The 14,843-nt window shown below is 45.6% G+C and overlaps 1 protein-coding gene across 1 annotated transcript in view; it reads left to right on the top strand.

Moving 5' to 3' along the window:
• DNAH2 (dynein axonemal heavy chain 2) overlaps positions 1 to 14,843 on the top strand; it is a 110,305-nt gene that overhangs the window by 66,919 nt on the left and 28,543 nt on the right. The window contains exons 47-58 of the mRNA XM_081109007.1: positions 4,560 to 4,712; positions 4,900 to 4,991; positions 5,341 to 5,539; positions 5,688 to 5,912; positions 7,033 to 7,137; positions 11,361 to 11,549; positions 11,755 to 11,840; positions 11,978 to 12,108; positions 12,260 to 12,409; positions 12,749 to 12,916; positions 13,174 to 13,334; positions 13,836 to 13,975. Of these exons, the coding sequence (XP_080965133.1) occupies positions 4,560 to 4,712; positions 4,900 to 4,991; positions 5,341 to 5,539; positions 5,688 to 5,912; positions 7,033 to 7,137; positions 11,361 to 11,549; positions 11,755 to 11,840; positions 11,978 to 12,108; positions 12,260 to 12,409; positions 12,749 to 12,916; positions 13,174 to 13,334; positions 13,836 to 13,975 (1,799 nt within the window). The remainder of the gene's footprint in view (positions 1 to 4,559; positions 4,713 to 4,899; positions 4,992 to 5,340; positions 5,540 to 5,687; positions 5,913 to 7,032; positions 7,138 to 11,360; positions 11,550 to 11,754; positions 11,841 to 11,977; positions 12,109 to 12,259; positions 12,410 to 12,748; positions 12,917 to 13,173; positions 13,335 to 13,835; positions 13,976 to 14,843) is intronic.

Raw genomic sequence — 14,843 nt, 5'->3', positions numbered from 1 at the left:
AGGAAAAGGATAGTAATATAATATCATTGGCTCCCAGGAGCTGAGGAGGACTGGCCAGGGATGGGGCTAAGCAGAGGGGGGAGCGGGAGGGCATTCTAGGTGAAGGGAATGGCCGTCACAAAAACACAGAGACACAGTCAGTCCCCCTGGGCAAGGAAGGGCGGGGTCGTGTTTGCGTGCAGACCCTGCAGCATAGCAGAGACCCCAAGAAGAGGCTGGGGAGATGTGCTGCATGTTGAGGTGAGATGGAAGGCAGACTAAGGATCCTAGATGGACAAGGTAGACAAGAGAGTCGCAACACAATTTCCCGCCTATATTTTGGGGGTTGAAGATTATTCTAAAGACCGATATTTTGGGTTGGACAATATCCTGTATGTCACGTTACTTGCAGTGTTAGGTATTTTATTTTATTTTTAAAACATGTTTTTATTGATTTTTAGAGAAAGAGGAAGGGAGAGGAATAGAGAGATAGAAACATTGATCGGCTGCCTCTTGGATGCCTGCTACCAGGGATTGAGCCCACAACCGGAGCATGTGCCTTGACCGGGAATTGAACCAGTGAACTCGATTCATGGGTCGATGCTCAATAACTGAGCCACAAAAAAGGGGACATATGTAACTCTCAACAATAATTTTTTTTAAAAATAAAACAAACAAACAAAAATAACTGCCCTGACCGGTTTGGCTCAGCGGATAGAGCGTCGGCCTGTGGACCGAGGGGTCCCGGGTTCGATTCCGGTCAAGGGCATGTGCCTTGGCTGTGGGCGCGTCCCCGGTGGGGGGTGTGCAGGAGGCAGCTGATCGATGTTTCTGGCTCTCTGTCCCTCTCCCTTCCTCTCTGTAAAAAAGTCAATAAAATATATTTAAAAAAAATAAAATAAAATAAAAAATAACTGAGCCACACTGGGGGGCAGTGTTAGGTATTCAGTTTAGAACCCATTCTCAAGAGCTCCCCACCCAGGGGTCTGTGACTGTTTTACAGTCGGTTAGAGATTACACGTACGAATGCCAGGTTAGCTGTCTGTTGCCCATTTTCCCCAAGGAGTTCAGGGGAGTTTGCACAGCCCACCCTATCAAAGAACAGCATCTGCACCTGCCCTTTGGGTTGGGGATTGAGAGCATGAGCTCTAAATATACTATTTCTGCTATTAAGTTGGTGCATTTTAAATTTTAATTTTTAATTACACAAGTAACAGTTGAATCTAGTTTTCTTCCTAAAAATTAACAATTTTTCATACAGCGCTAAAGTTATTTTTGATCACCTCTACCCTCCCAGTCCTGGTCTACTCCCGTCTCCACAAAAGTAACTACTGTACTAGTGTGTGTGTATGTGTCACTTCAGGTCTTTAAAAATACACATTTACATAAAAGCACATAGGTATCCATAAAAAATGTGGCATTTAAAAATGCATCATGCTATTTACCACACTTGCAATACGGTCATTAAGTCAACAATGTGTTTTTGATTTCTGTACAGCGACATGTAGATTGATTTCATTACTTTAAACTGCTATATACCAATCCATGGTAGAACATGACATTTTACTTTTCTTTTTTTTTTTAGTAGAGCAAAGGTGGAGATTTATTGAAGAACAAGTACTGACTCCCACATGGGGAGGGGGAAGAGTCCCACAGAATGGACTCCCACGTGGAGAGGGGGAAAGGGTCCCCGATATTTTACTTTCTATTCCTCTACTGGTACATAGTAAGGTCATGTCCAATTTTTTGTAATTACAAAGAAGTCACCACAAATGTCCCTGGACCTGTTTCCTTGAGTACCTGTGGGCACTCCATCAGGGTAGACCTGGTGTGGCTGGGCCCCTGCTGTGTTTTATAATTTAGTGTAGAAGAGACTCAGGGCCACTTCTGAGCTACCAGGAGTTTCATGTTTATTTAAATACTAGAGGCCCAGTGCGCGAAATCGTGCAGGACCCCAGACCTGCCACGCCGTGAGACCCATCAATGCACCTCCTGGTAACCGGTCTTTGGTCATTATGGAGTTACAGCCACTGGCCTTTTTTTAAAAAAAAAAAAAATTAAATATTTATTGTTCAGATTATTACAGTTGTTCCTCTTTTTTTCCCCTATAGCTCCTCTCCACCCGGTTCCCACCCCACCCTCTGCCCTTACCGCCTCCCCCCCCGCCCCCCCCGCCAACTGTCCTCATCCATAGGTGTACGATTTTTGTCCAGTCTCTTCCTGCACCCCCCACACCCCTTTCCCCCTGAGAATTGTCAGTCCACTCACTTTCTATGCCCCTGATTCTATTATATTCACCAGTTTATTCTGTTCATCAGATTTTTTATTCACTTGATTTTTAGATTCACTTGTTGATAGATATGTACTTGTTGTTCATAATTTGTATCTTTACCTTTTTCTTCTTCTTCCTCTTCTTAAAGGATACCTTTCAGCATTTCATATAATGCTGGTTTGGTGGTGATGAACTCCTTTAGCTTTTTCTTATCTGTGAAGCTCTTTATCTGACCTTCAATTCTGAATGATAGCTTTGCTGGGTAAAGTAATCTTGGTTGTAGGTTCTTTCTACTCATCACTTTGAATATTTCTTGCCACTCCCTTCTGGCCTGCATAGTTTCTGTTGAGAAATCAGCTGACAGTCTTATGGATACTCCCTTGTAGGTAACTAACTGTTTTTCTCTTGCTGCTTCTAAGATTCTCTCTTTGTCTTTTGCTCTTGGCATTTTAAATATGATGTGTCTTGGTGTGGTCCTCTTTGGATTCCTTTTGTTTGGGGTTCTCTGCGCTTCCTGGACTTGTAAGTCTATTTCTTTCACCAGGTAGGGGAAGTTTTCTGTCATTATTTCTTCAAAGAGGTTTTCAATATCTTGCTCTCTCTCTTCTTCTGGCACCCCTATAATTTGGATGTTGGTACGCTTGAAGCTGTCCCAGAGGCTCCTTACACTATCTTCGTATTTTTGGATTCTTTTTTCATTTTGCTTTTCCGGTTGGGTGTTTTTTACTTCTTCGTATTTCATATCTTTGACCTGATTCTTGTGATCCTTTAGTCTGCTGTTGGATCTCTGTATAATATTCTTTATTTCAGTCAGTGTATGCTTAATCTCTATTTGGTCCTTTTTCATAACCTTGAGGGTCTCACTAGATTTCTTGAGGGTCTCACTAAATTTATCGGCATTTCTAGAAAATTCTTGAAAAACCTGATAAATGTGGTTTTGAACTCTGTATCCAGTAGTTTGCTTTCCTCCATTTCTGTCATTTGTGACCTGATTCTTTGTCTCCGCATTTTGGCTGCTTCCCTGTGTTGATAGGGTGGCTTTCTGTGCTAGGTGTCCTATAGGGCCTAGTAGCTCAGCCTCCCCAATTACCTGAGGTAGACACTCTTGGTGCACCCCCTTGTGGGCTTTGTGCACAGTCTTGTTGTAGTTAAGCCTTGATTGTTGTAGGATCACTGGGAGGAATTGACCTCCAGGCCAATTGGCTGTGAGAATCAGCTGTGTCTATGGTGGGAGAACTTCTGTGCTGGAGACACCCTTATGGGGCAAGACTTGCTTCAGAGGGGCTTTGGTGCTCACTGAGTCTGCCCCCTGAGTGTGTCCCTTATGGATCTGAGGAGTTGTCATCTGGATGGTCCCACTTTGACCACTGGGTACACTGGCACTTGGATCTCTAAGGAGGTGCTAATTTAGCCTCTGCCTGAGGCTACTCAGCAGGAGCTATGGAGAGATCTACAGATTCCTCTTCTTTGTTTGGGATTTGGAGGTGCCCAAATGAGGCCCAGCTGTGAAGCAATGAAAGCTGCTGTGGGGCCTTGGGCCTTCTTTTGGATGTTCTGGGTCTCTCTGACCCAGCTGCAGTTTGTTAGGTAATTTTAGATTGCAAAGGGCCAGGTCATTCATATGCAAAAGCCTCTGCCACAGCTTGGGTGGGGCGGGGTCTGAGGGAGTCAACAGGGCGGAGCAAACAGCTATGGCTGATCCTCAGCCCTGCCCTAAGAGGTCCAGGGTCCCAGTGTCCCGCAGTAATCGCTGCAAGCACCTCTGAGAGAAAGCTGCCCTTGAGTTCCGCCCGATGCCTGACAGTCCAGTTTCTCCCCATATGAGTCTGGGTCCCCCAGAGAATCACTCGGAACTGGAGTTCAGAGTGGGAGTGTGTGTCTCCCTCCTGATTGAAAAAAACAACCGCGTCCTCAGTTGCCAGCCCTTTCTGCGTGCGCCTCCGTACCACTGCACTTTACTTCTGCACCTCCTCTGAATCTCAGTGTGCTTTTCTCTTTCCTTCTAGTTGTAGAATTCCCACTCAGGCAGCCTTCCTGTGGTTCTGGATGATGTCCGTTTTGTCTTAGTTGTATTTTTGAAGTGGTTGTGTGAGGCAGCAATTTCTGGTGTTTACCTATGCCGCCATCTTGGTTTCCCCATTGGCCTTTTGTAATATAGATTTTAGACTTAGGTTTGTCTACACCCATATAGTTTCCCAAACAGATCCAGGAAAGGAGGAAAACTCTAAGCCTTTGTGATGATTTGTCAAAGTAGATCCCTCTATCTCTTATAGATTTAGGATATTTTCTCTTTTCTTTTTCCATCCAGGTGAACCCAGCTGATGGTGAAAACTATATCTACATGGTAGAGTTGACATTTGTGTTCAGCATGATCTGGTCTGTGTGTGCTTCTGTGGATGAGGAAGGCCGCAAGAAGATTGACAGTTACCTCCGAGAGATTGAGGGCTCTTTTCCTAATAAGGTCAGGGCCCCCAAATCAGCTGTTCTATTTTTCCAGAACCCACCTGTATCCCCGATTCTTACTCTCTTCTTGAGTCTCAGCCTGCCAACCCAGCTCTCTTTCTTTCACCAGTGGTCTGTGAGCATTTTTGTCTGGGCAAGGGGGAACTCAAAGAAGGCTTGTAACCTGACACACATTCCTTCTTCAGGACACGGTGTATGAGTATTTTGTGGACCCCAAGATGAGGAGTTGGACATCATTTGAGGAAAAGCTTCCTAAGAGTTGGCGCTACCCTTTAAAGTGAGGGGCAGGCCTTGAGGATGGTTCAGACTTGGGGGTGGTTCAAACTTGGGGCTGCGGTTGGTGGGAGATGTGGTGAGAGAGCTGGGCATAGAAGCAAAAGTGATCCATAGAAAGGAGAGAGTGGACCCCAGAGCAGAGATGACTCTTGGGTATCGGAAATGGGATGGAGGGGAAATGGGACAGGAGCCTAAGGAGAAGGTCTGATCCCCAGGCCCCACAGGAGGCAGGGTTGGCAATCAGAGAGTAGTGATGCCCGAGGAAGATAAACACAGGGAGGCAGAATGAAGGGAGAATTAGAAAGGAGTGGGCCAATGTTCCTTGAGACACAATTACTTTTCCTTCCTAGTTCCCCCTTCTATAAGATCATGGTGCCTACTGTTGACACTGTTCGCTACAACCACTTGGTGAGAACCTTGGTGTCCAACCAGAATCCCATCCTGCTGGTGGGTCCCGTGGGGACTGGGAAGACCTCCATTGCCCAGAGTGTTCTGCAGTCCTTGCCCTCCGGCCAGTGGTCAGTGCTCGTTGTCAACATGTCTGCACAGGTGTGTTACAGGTTCCAGGCTGCCCACTTCCCACTCTCTCTCTATGCCTTCTGCTCTCTTTTGGGATTCAAGTACTTGATTGACACTCCTCTCTAACCCATATTTCTCTTGGAAGACCTAAGTATTCATTCTGTACCCTTTTCACCAGACCACATCCAATAATGTGCAGAGCATCATTGAGAGCAGGGTGGAGAAGCGAACCAAGGGTGTCTACGTGCCATTTGGGGGCAAAAGCATGATCACCTTTATGGATGAACTAAATATGCCAGCTAAGGACATGTTTGGGTCTCAGCCACCCCTGGAACTGCTTCGCCTCTGGATTGACTATGGCTTCTGGTACGATCGTTTGAAGCAGACTGTCAAGTACATTCGAGTAAGCGTCTGCAGTATTTGTTCTGTTTCCTCCCATGATAGGCCCAGTCCCCCCTCCACTGGGATGTCAGGGGATGTTCCTTTCTATGGGAATATCCTGCCTTTCTCAGGACTGAGATAACTGGCTCCTAAATTATTAGTTCCTATTATTAACTTTCTTCATTGACTCTGACCAAAGGATACTGTCCTCTAACTTCCACTCCTTTTCCAGGCCTCTAATACCATGCTTACATGCCCACCTTATGCCACCCAGAACTGTCTAGGTCAGTGGTCTGCAAATTCATTAGTCAACAGAGCCAAATATCAACAGTACTTCTTCAAAGTAGACTCGCCCAGGCCAAAAACCGACTTCTGCACATGGGCCACGAAGTTTCAATTGCACTGTACGCACGCCCGTACATGGTACTTTGTGGAAGAGCCACACTCAAGGGGCCAAAGGGCCGCATGTGGCTCGCGAGCCGCAGTTTGCCGACCACGGGTCTAGGTGCCCAGAGTCTACAACTCCCCTCTCCAGGCCTTCTCTGTCCCCCATTGTTGTAGTAAACACCCCCATGGTATCAGTTCTCTGCTCCCCACCCAGGATCCAGGCAGCTCCCTTCAGTCCTGGCTCTTCTCCCACGGGATTCTGGGCATCTTGTTTGTTTCTTTTTCCTGAGTCAAGGGACAACAGCCATTGCAGCCTGATTTCCAGGGTGGTCCTGGCACTCAGGGCCAAAAACTCACCTATAAGTAACATATTCATATGTTTCTGAGAATATATACATGCACACATGTGGATTGATATATATACCTGAAAATAAGTCTAGAAGACATAACTAAATGTTGGTTTTTAACTTACCTCTATTTCCTAATTTGGGTAAATGCATTATAATGACGAAATAAAAACAAATACGTCACTTTAATAATTCTAAAACAACGTCCCTAATCCCTTTCTTCACTTTCCCTTTCCCTGCCCCCTTACTCCTGTCTCTTCCTTCTGATTCTGTCCCTGTCCCTCTTTCCATTTGTCCCTCTGTGTCCTCTCTTCCTCCTGGCTCCTTTCACATTGTCCCTATTTCTTTGCCTCCTCTCATCCCCTCTTCTCACATGTCTCTCTGTCTGGTCTTGTCTTTGCTCTCTAGGACATGTTCCTGATGGCTGCCATGGGCCCTCCCGGGGGTGGACGGACTGTCATCTCCTCAAGACTGCAGAGTCGCTTCAACATCATCAACATGACCTTCCCCACAGTGAGGGCAACTGGGACTAGCAGAGGGGGAACTGCAGAAGGCAAAACCATCCGTGTCCTAGAAAATGAGGGGCAGATCAAGGAGGGGCTTGGGGACCCCTTGAGCAGAGCCACATATAAGGAGCTGTAATATGTGGAGGGGAGACTGCCATCTGTAGAAACCTCCGCTTCTCTGCCAGGAGAGCCGCAGGATGGAAGTATAGCTTACCGGCTCTGAATGTCAAGCCTCATTGTCCAGTGGGCAGAGAATGCAGGGGGTCCAGAATAGGCTCAGGAAGGTAAATCCTACAAGGCTGAGAGCTAGAGCATTGCCAGGATTAGGGTGTGGCCAGTGAGCACTCAGGGCTGCCACAGATATTCAGTAATCAAGGTAAATAACATTTTAATGCAATTTTTTTCAAAAGTAAGCGCAAAACTTCATTATGAACTAAATACAAAAATTTAAAATAAATACAAGATTGGCACAGTACCATGCCGAGCCATGTTTGAGCCTGAGGCAAAAATGAAAATCAATAAATACTAATCCCATTTTTATTTAAAATGTTGGGATTTGTTCATCGCAGGTATTTTGCATTAATTTAAATTTTTCAGATCATTTTTAAATTTTTCAATTACAGTGGGGCCTTGACTTACAAGTGTCCCGACTAACGAGTTTTTTGAGATATGAGCCGTCTCTCGGCCGATTTTTTGCTTTGAGTTGCGAGCTAAAATTCAGGTTATGAGCCAGCTTCAGATCCCCCACCGCTAGTTGGCGCAGCGAACGTCACAGTGAACGCCACAACATCAGCCCAGCATCATGTGTCTCATTCGTTCACTGTTGATTTGACATACAAGTAATTTGAGTTACGAGCTCCATCACGGGACGAATTAAACTCGTAAGTCAAGGCCCCACTGTACAGTTGAAATACAATATTATAGTAGTTTGAGATGTACAACCCAGACATTATTTAACTTACTAAGTGATCATCCTGATAAATCTTGTACCCAGCTGACACCATATGTAGTTATTAGAATATTGTTGACTATATTCCCTATGTTGTACTTTATATTCCCATAACTATTCTTTAACTACCAATTTGTACTTCTAAATTTCTTCATCTTTTTCACTCATCCTCCACACCTCCTCCCATTTGGCAACTGTCAAAATGTTCTTCGTATCTATGAGTCTGTTTCTGTTCTGCTTGTTTATTTATTTTGATTTTTAGATGCAATTGTTGATAGATATGTATTTATTGCCATTTTATTATTCATATTTTTAATCTTTTTTTTTCTTAAAGAAGACCTTTTAACATTTCATGTAATAATGGTTTGGTGGTGATAAACTGTTTTAGCTTTTTCTTGTCAGGAAGCTCTTTATTGACCGTCAATTCTAAAGTATAGTTTTTCTGAGTAGAGTAATCTTGGTTGTAGGTCCTTGCTTTTCATCACTTTGAATATTTCCTGCCACCCCCTTCTGGCCTGCAAAGTTTCTGTTGAGAAATCAGCTGACAGTTTTATTGGAAGCTCCCTTGTAGGTAGCTAACTGCTTTTCTCTTGCTGCTTTTAAGATTTAATTATGATGCATCATGGAGGGAGACTCTTTGGGTTCATCTTGTTTGAAACTCTCTGTGCTTCCTGGATTTGTATGTCTATTTTCTTCAAGTAAGGGAAGTTTTCTGACATTATTTTTTTCAAATAGATACTCAATTTCTTGTTTTCTCTCTTCTCCTTTTGGTACCCCCATGATGTGAATATTGGTATGCTTGACGTCCCAGAGGCTCCTTACACTATCTTCATTGGGATTCTCTTTTCTTTTTTTCTGTTCTGATTAGGTATTTTTTGTTTCCTTATATTGCAAATCACTGATTTAGTTGTTGGCATCATCTACTCTGTTGACTCACTGTAAATTATTCTTCATTTCAGTTAGTGTACCCTTCATTTCTCACTGGTACTTTTTATTGTTTCTATGTCCCTTTTCATACTGTTGAAGTTCTCACTAAGTTCCTTGAGCATTCTTCTAACCATTGTTTTGAACTATATATCTGGTAGCTTGCTATCCTCCATTTCATTTCATTCTTTTTCTGGTGATTTATCCCCTTCTTTTATTTGGGACCTGTTTTCTTTGTCACTGAATTTTGGCTGCTTCCCTATATTAGGTAGAGCTGCTACGTCTCCCAGACTTGGTAGAGTGGCCTTGTGTAGTAGGTATCCTGTAGGGCCCAGTGGTGCAACCTCTCCAGTCACCCAAGCTGGGCAATCCAGGTGTGCCCCTGTGTGGGCTGTGTGGGCTGTCCTGTTGTAATTGAGCCTTGATTGCTGTTGGCATCACTGGGAAGGATTGACCCCCCCAGGCTGATCAGCTGTGAGGACTGTCTGTGATGATCAGCTACAACTACAGTGGAAGAGCTATTGTGCAAAAGTCAACTCTATGGAGCAGGACTTACTTTAGTAGGGCTTTGGTGCTCACCTTGAGTATGTGTTGCTCATGGAGATGGTAGGGTTGTAATCTGGTGTGGTCTGAAACTGTCCACCAGGTGCACTGGCTCTGGGGCCTCTTGGAGGCACAAAGTCAGCCACTGCCTGTGTCCTGCCTGGAGCCTCCCACAAAAGCTACAGAGTAATCTGCAGATGGCTGCTACTTGTATTGTGCTTGGAGGTACCCAGGAGAGGCCAAGCTGTGAACCAAGGCAGACTTCTACTAGTGCTGGGCCTGGAGCCACTTAGCAAGAGGTAGCGGGTACATAGAAGCCAGATGCTGCTTGTTTGAGAGATTTTACAAAAGTCTGAAGCATGAGGTAAGAGGCCATTGTATGGGAAAGCTACTGGGAATTGCTTGGGTGGGCCTGCAAGTTGGGTGTCTCAGGGAATCACTAGGGCATGGCAAACAGTGTGAGCCAGGTTGATGGAGACTCAGATATGGCTCTGTCAGTCCTGTGTGTGTGTGTGTGTGAGTGTGTGTGTGTGTGTGTTGGTGGGGGGCGCATTTCAGAAAAGGAATGATGGTCTCTGTTAGCGTTTTGTCTGGCAGAAAGCTGCTCCTCTCCAGCTCTCACCCTGATGCCAGACATTTCAGTTTCTCCCCATATATCCCTGGTTCCTTTCAAGCTGCTGCCCAGCATTGGAGCTCAGAGGGAGTAAGTCCAAGTAAGTCTGTGCTTCGGCCCTTTAAAAGGAACTGCCTGGAACCCCATCAGCCTTCCATCTCTCTCAGCCTCAATATCCACTGGTTTTTATAGCCAGAAGTTATGGGGACTTGTCTTCCTGGCACTGGAACCCTGGACTAGGGGTGGGGGGGTCAGGGGTGGGGCTGGAACCCCTTGCTCCTCAAAGGGTAACCTCCACAGCCAAGATATCCCTCCCGATTTTAAACCGACACACATGTTGTGGGAACAGCCTATTCAGTGTCTCTGCTCCTCCTACCAGTCTCGATGTGGCTTTTTCTTTAAATCCCTCATTGTATGACTTTCATTCAGCTAGATTTCAGGTGGTTCTGAATGATGGTTGTTCTATAGTTTAGTTGTATTATTTATGTGGTTGTGGGAGGATTCAAGTACAACCTTACGTACACCGCCATTAGGAAGTTCTCATTTTGATTTTTGTTTGTTTGTTAATCCTCACTAGAGGATATTTTTCCATTGATTTTTTTTTAAGGAACAGTGGAAGAGAGAGGGAAAGACAGAGAGAAACATCCATGTGAGAGAAACACATCGATTGGTTGCCTCCTTCACGAGCCCCTCCCAGGGCCCAAGCCTGAGAGGAACCTGCAACCAAAGTATGTGCCCTTGACCAGAATCGAACCTGGGACCCTTTGGCCCAATGCTCTATCCATTGAGCCAAACTGGCTAGAGCCTAATTTTGATTTTTTTAAAAAATATATTTTTATTGATTTCAGATAGGAAGGGAGAGGGAGAGAGAGATAGAAACATCATTGATCGGCTGCCTCCTGCATGCCCCCTACTGGGGATGGAGCCTGCAATCCAGGCATGTGCCCTTGATTGGAATTGAACGTGGGACTCTTCAGTCCGTAGGCCAACACTATCCACTGAGCAAAACAGGCTAGGGCTAGTTTTTAAATATTGCATTAAAATGTTATTTCTCTTGATTTCTGAGGAGATTTTTGTTTTTTGTTTTTTTGTGTGCTTCTTAAATTATTCCCCAAGACGAGTGCTTCATTCACTTCACCCTGTCCCAGTCCTGGCTAAAAAGCCAGGAACCTGTGAAAGTTAATCAGAGGCCTTTTTCTAGGAGTCTCAGATCATCCGAATATTTGGCACCATGATCAATCAGAAGCTTCAGGACTTTGAGGAAGAGGTGAAGCCCATTGGGAACGTGGTGACTGAGGCCACTTTAGATGTGTACAACACTGTGGTCCAACGCTTCCTGCCCACACCTGCCAAGATCCATTACCTCTTCAACCTTCGAGATATCTCCAAGGTAAAACTCTATCCGACTTGCCCCCTTTGCCTGGCACAGCTTTCTTACAGGTATTCTCTTCTCAAGTAAACCTTGGAGCTCAGTAGCATTCGATAGACCGCAAATCACCTGCATCCTCGAATGCTGCATTCTCTGACCTGACTGCTAAAATTTCTGAAGGAAATCTCTTTCCTTCCTCCATATCACTAGCATGCCTCTTCCCCAGGTATTTCAGGGCATGCTCAGAGCTAACAAGGACTTCCACGACACCAAGTCCAGCATTACACGGCTCTGGATCCATGAATGTTTCAGGTGAGATGTGCATGTCCCTCCAGATCAATAGCCTCAGCAACCTTGCTCCAAGCCCTGCTTCTAACCCCACCCTGATGCTCCTTTTACTAGGGTCAGTCTCCTTATTCCTAGATCTCACCCCAACTCCCTCCCAACAGAGTCTTCTCTGACCGATTGGTTGACACGGCAGACACTGAAGCTTTTGTGACTATCTTAAGTGACAAACTCGGCTCCTTCTTTGACCTCACATTTCATAATCTTTGTCCCAACAAACGTTCTCCTATCTTTGGTGAGCTGGGAGCTGTGCTACTATAGGCTGGAGACTCTGGAGATGGGATAGAATGAGGGTTGGGCATGGAGACCTGATGCTTAGAGCTCTTTGGGGAAGTGTGGGGAAGACCAGGCATTTGAGACTCTGACCCCCTCTTCCCATGACCCAGGGGACTTCTTGAGGGAGCCCAAGGTGTATGAAGACCTAACTGATCTGACAGTGCTGAAGACAGCCATGGAGACAGCCCTAAAGGAGTACAATCTGTCACCGTCTGTCGTGCCAATGAACCTGGTGCTCTTCCGAGAGGCTATTGAACACAGTGAGCATTTCCTACTCCCATCTCCTTCCCCAGCCTCCCAGTTTATGTGGTATTTCCAAGGAAATATGGGTTCCTTCCCAGGTCTCTTCCAGAAGTTACCTTCCTTCCTGGCTCCAGATGCCCTTGTGGCAATGGGTGGGACTTAACAGTGGTGTCCAACAGACATGGTAGAGGCTAAAAGTTGAATTGCCACCAGGGCTTCAGATACTAACCTCTTTCCACACCTCTTGGTCCCTCTATGTCAGTTTCAGGTATCCCAGTCCCTAGTCTAGGGCCTGGAGGTCCCCTGAGGTTGCTCAGCCAACTCATTGCCCTTATCCCCCACCTCCCTACCCCTAGTCACAAGGATTGTGCGGGTCATTGGACAGCCTCGGGGCAACATGCTCTTGGTGGGCATTGGGGGCAGTGGGCGCCAGAGTCTGGCCCGCTTGGCCTCATCCATCTGTGAGTACATCACCTTCCAGATTGAAGTGAGCAAACATTACCGGAAGCAAGAGTTCCGAGAAGGTATGGCTGGGTTTCTGAAACAGGAGAGGGTTTGGGGCTAGGAGTGAAAGATCAGATGCCTGACTTGCTGCAATGACAAGAGAGAGGAAGGATGGAAGCCAGATAGTGAGCTGTGCCAGGCCCATGTGGAGTATAGCATGATGTGTGTATGTGTTGAAGGCTGCGGTAAGCTACCTAAATCTTGGAAGAGGAATAAGGGATGGGCAGGTGAACCTGAAGAGTCTGTCCCCTTCTCCTCCTTTTCTCATCTGGCCCAGATATCAAGCGTCTATACAGGCAAACCGGGGTAGAACTCAAAGCTACATCCTTCCTTTTTGTGGATACCCAAATTGCTGACGAATCATTCCTAGAGGACATTAACAACATCCTCAGCTCAGGCGAGGTCCCAAATCTCTACAAGACTGATGAATTTGAAGAAGTATGATTCCTTCCATGCCCTCAACTTATTGATTCTTTGACCTTCCTGACTAACCTGAAGAAGCCCAGATCCCAGAATATGCTACTGTGCCCCCCACTCTGTCTACCCCCCCCCCCCGCCCCAGTTAGCTGGAAGAGCTGTTTCTCTTCAGTCATCTTCCCTCTAGGGACCCTATTGGGTGGAGCTACTTTAAAACCTACACCCTGTCAGCTGAGCCTCACCTGCTGCCCCCTCGGGTTCTGCCATTGAAACTGCAGCCCTCAGCTTAGCCAGTGTTGCTCAGTGGTTGAGCATGGACCTATGAACCTGGAGGTCACGGTTCAATTCCTGGTCAGAGCACATGCCCAGGTTGTGGGCTCCATCCCCAGTGTGGGGCATGCAAGAAGCAGCCAATCAATGATTCTCTCTCATCATTGATGTTTCTCTCTCCCTCTCCCTCTCCCTTCCTCTCTGAAATCAATAAAAAAACAAACAAACACATGCTATGTGGCTTCTGTGCAGATCCAGATGCAGATCATAGAGCAGGCCCGGGCAGATCAGGTGTCAGAGTCCTCGGACAGCCTCTTTGCCTACCTCATCGAGCGCGTGCGCAACAACCTGCACATTGTCCTCTGCCTCAGCCCTGTGGGCGACCCCTTCAGGTAACTCCTGTTATATAGCCTTCTCCCTCCCTCCCTGTGATAGCCCAGCACATTTCCTCCCCTCTGGCCTTCCATGCCTTCTTGGAGTGAGTCCCATGAAGTGTGCCAGTCTCTACCCCCTGAATGCCCCATCTCCTTTCCATAGATCTTGCCTTTTTTCAGGAAGTCTCTGCTATTTACATAAAAGTTGTCCTCTCCCTCTTGGTGTGACTAGATTGTGTTTTTTGTGGGGGGAGGGGATAAGAGGGTGATTTTTTGTTTTGTTCTTAAATTTTTAATTGCGATGAAAACTGCAAAACATAAAATTTACCATCTTAACCATTTTTAAGTGTACAGCTCAGTAGTGTTAAGTATATTCACATGGTAGTACAACAGATCTGAATAACTTCCCATTTCTTCCATTCCCCCAACTCCTGGCAACCACCATTCTACTTCCTATTTCTATATATGTCATCTAACTGGAATCATAGTCTTTTTTGTGACTTGCTTAGTGCATTTAGCATAATGTCCTTAAGGTTCATCCATGTTGTAGCATGTATCAGAATCTCTTTTCTTTTTAAGGTTGAATAATATTGCATTGTATGTACCGATCACATTTCATTTGTCCATTCTTGTTATGACTAGATTTTTAAAAGCATTAGAAAGTAGGATGAAGACAGAACTTGTACGGAGAGGCAATGTGGGTTGCCATTTTGTTTATTTTCTTTTATAGTTATGGTGTATGGTGTATTTACCATGTACCAGGCACTGTATTTTACATGTCACCCCACTGAATCTCCTAACAACCCTACTTGGTATGCTTTGTTATTCTCATTTTAGAGATTAGAAAGCTGACATTCAAAAGATTAGTTCACTTGCCCAAGATGCA

The sequence above is a fragment of the Myotis nattereri genome, assembly GCF_964212035.1.
Source record: "Myotis nattereri genome assembly, chromosome: 16".
Classification (NCBI taxonomy): Eukaryota; Metazoa; Chordata; class Mammalia; order Chiroptera; family Vespertilionidae; genus Myotis; species Myotis nattereri.
The sequence above is the reverse complement of the archived record's forward strand: the minus strand, read 5'-3'. Positions and strand labels throughout refer to the sequence as shown.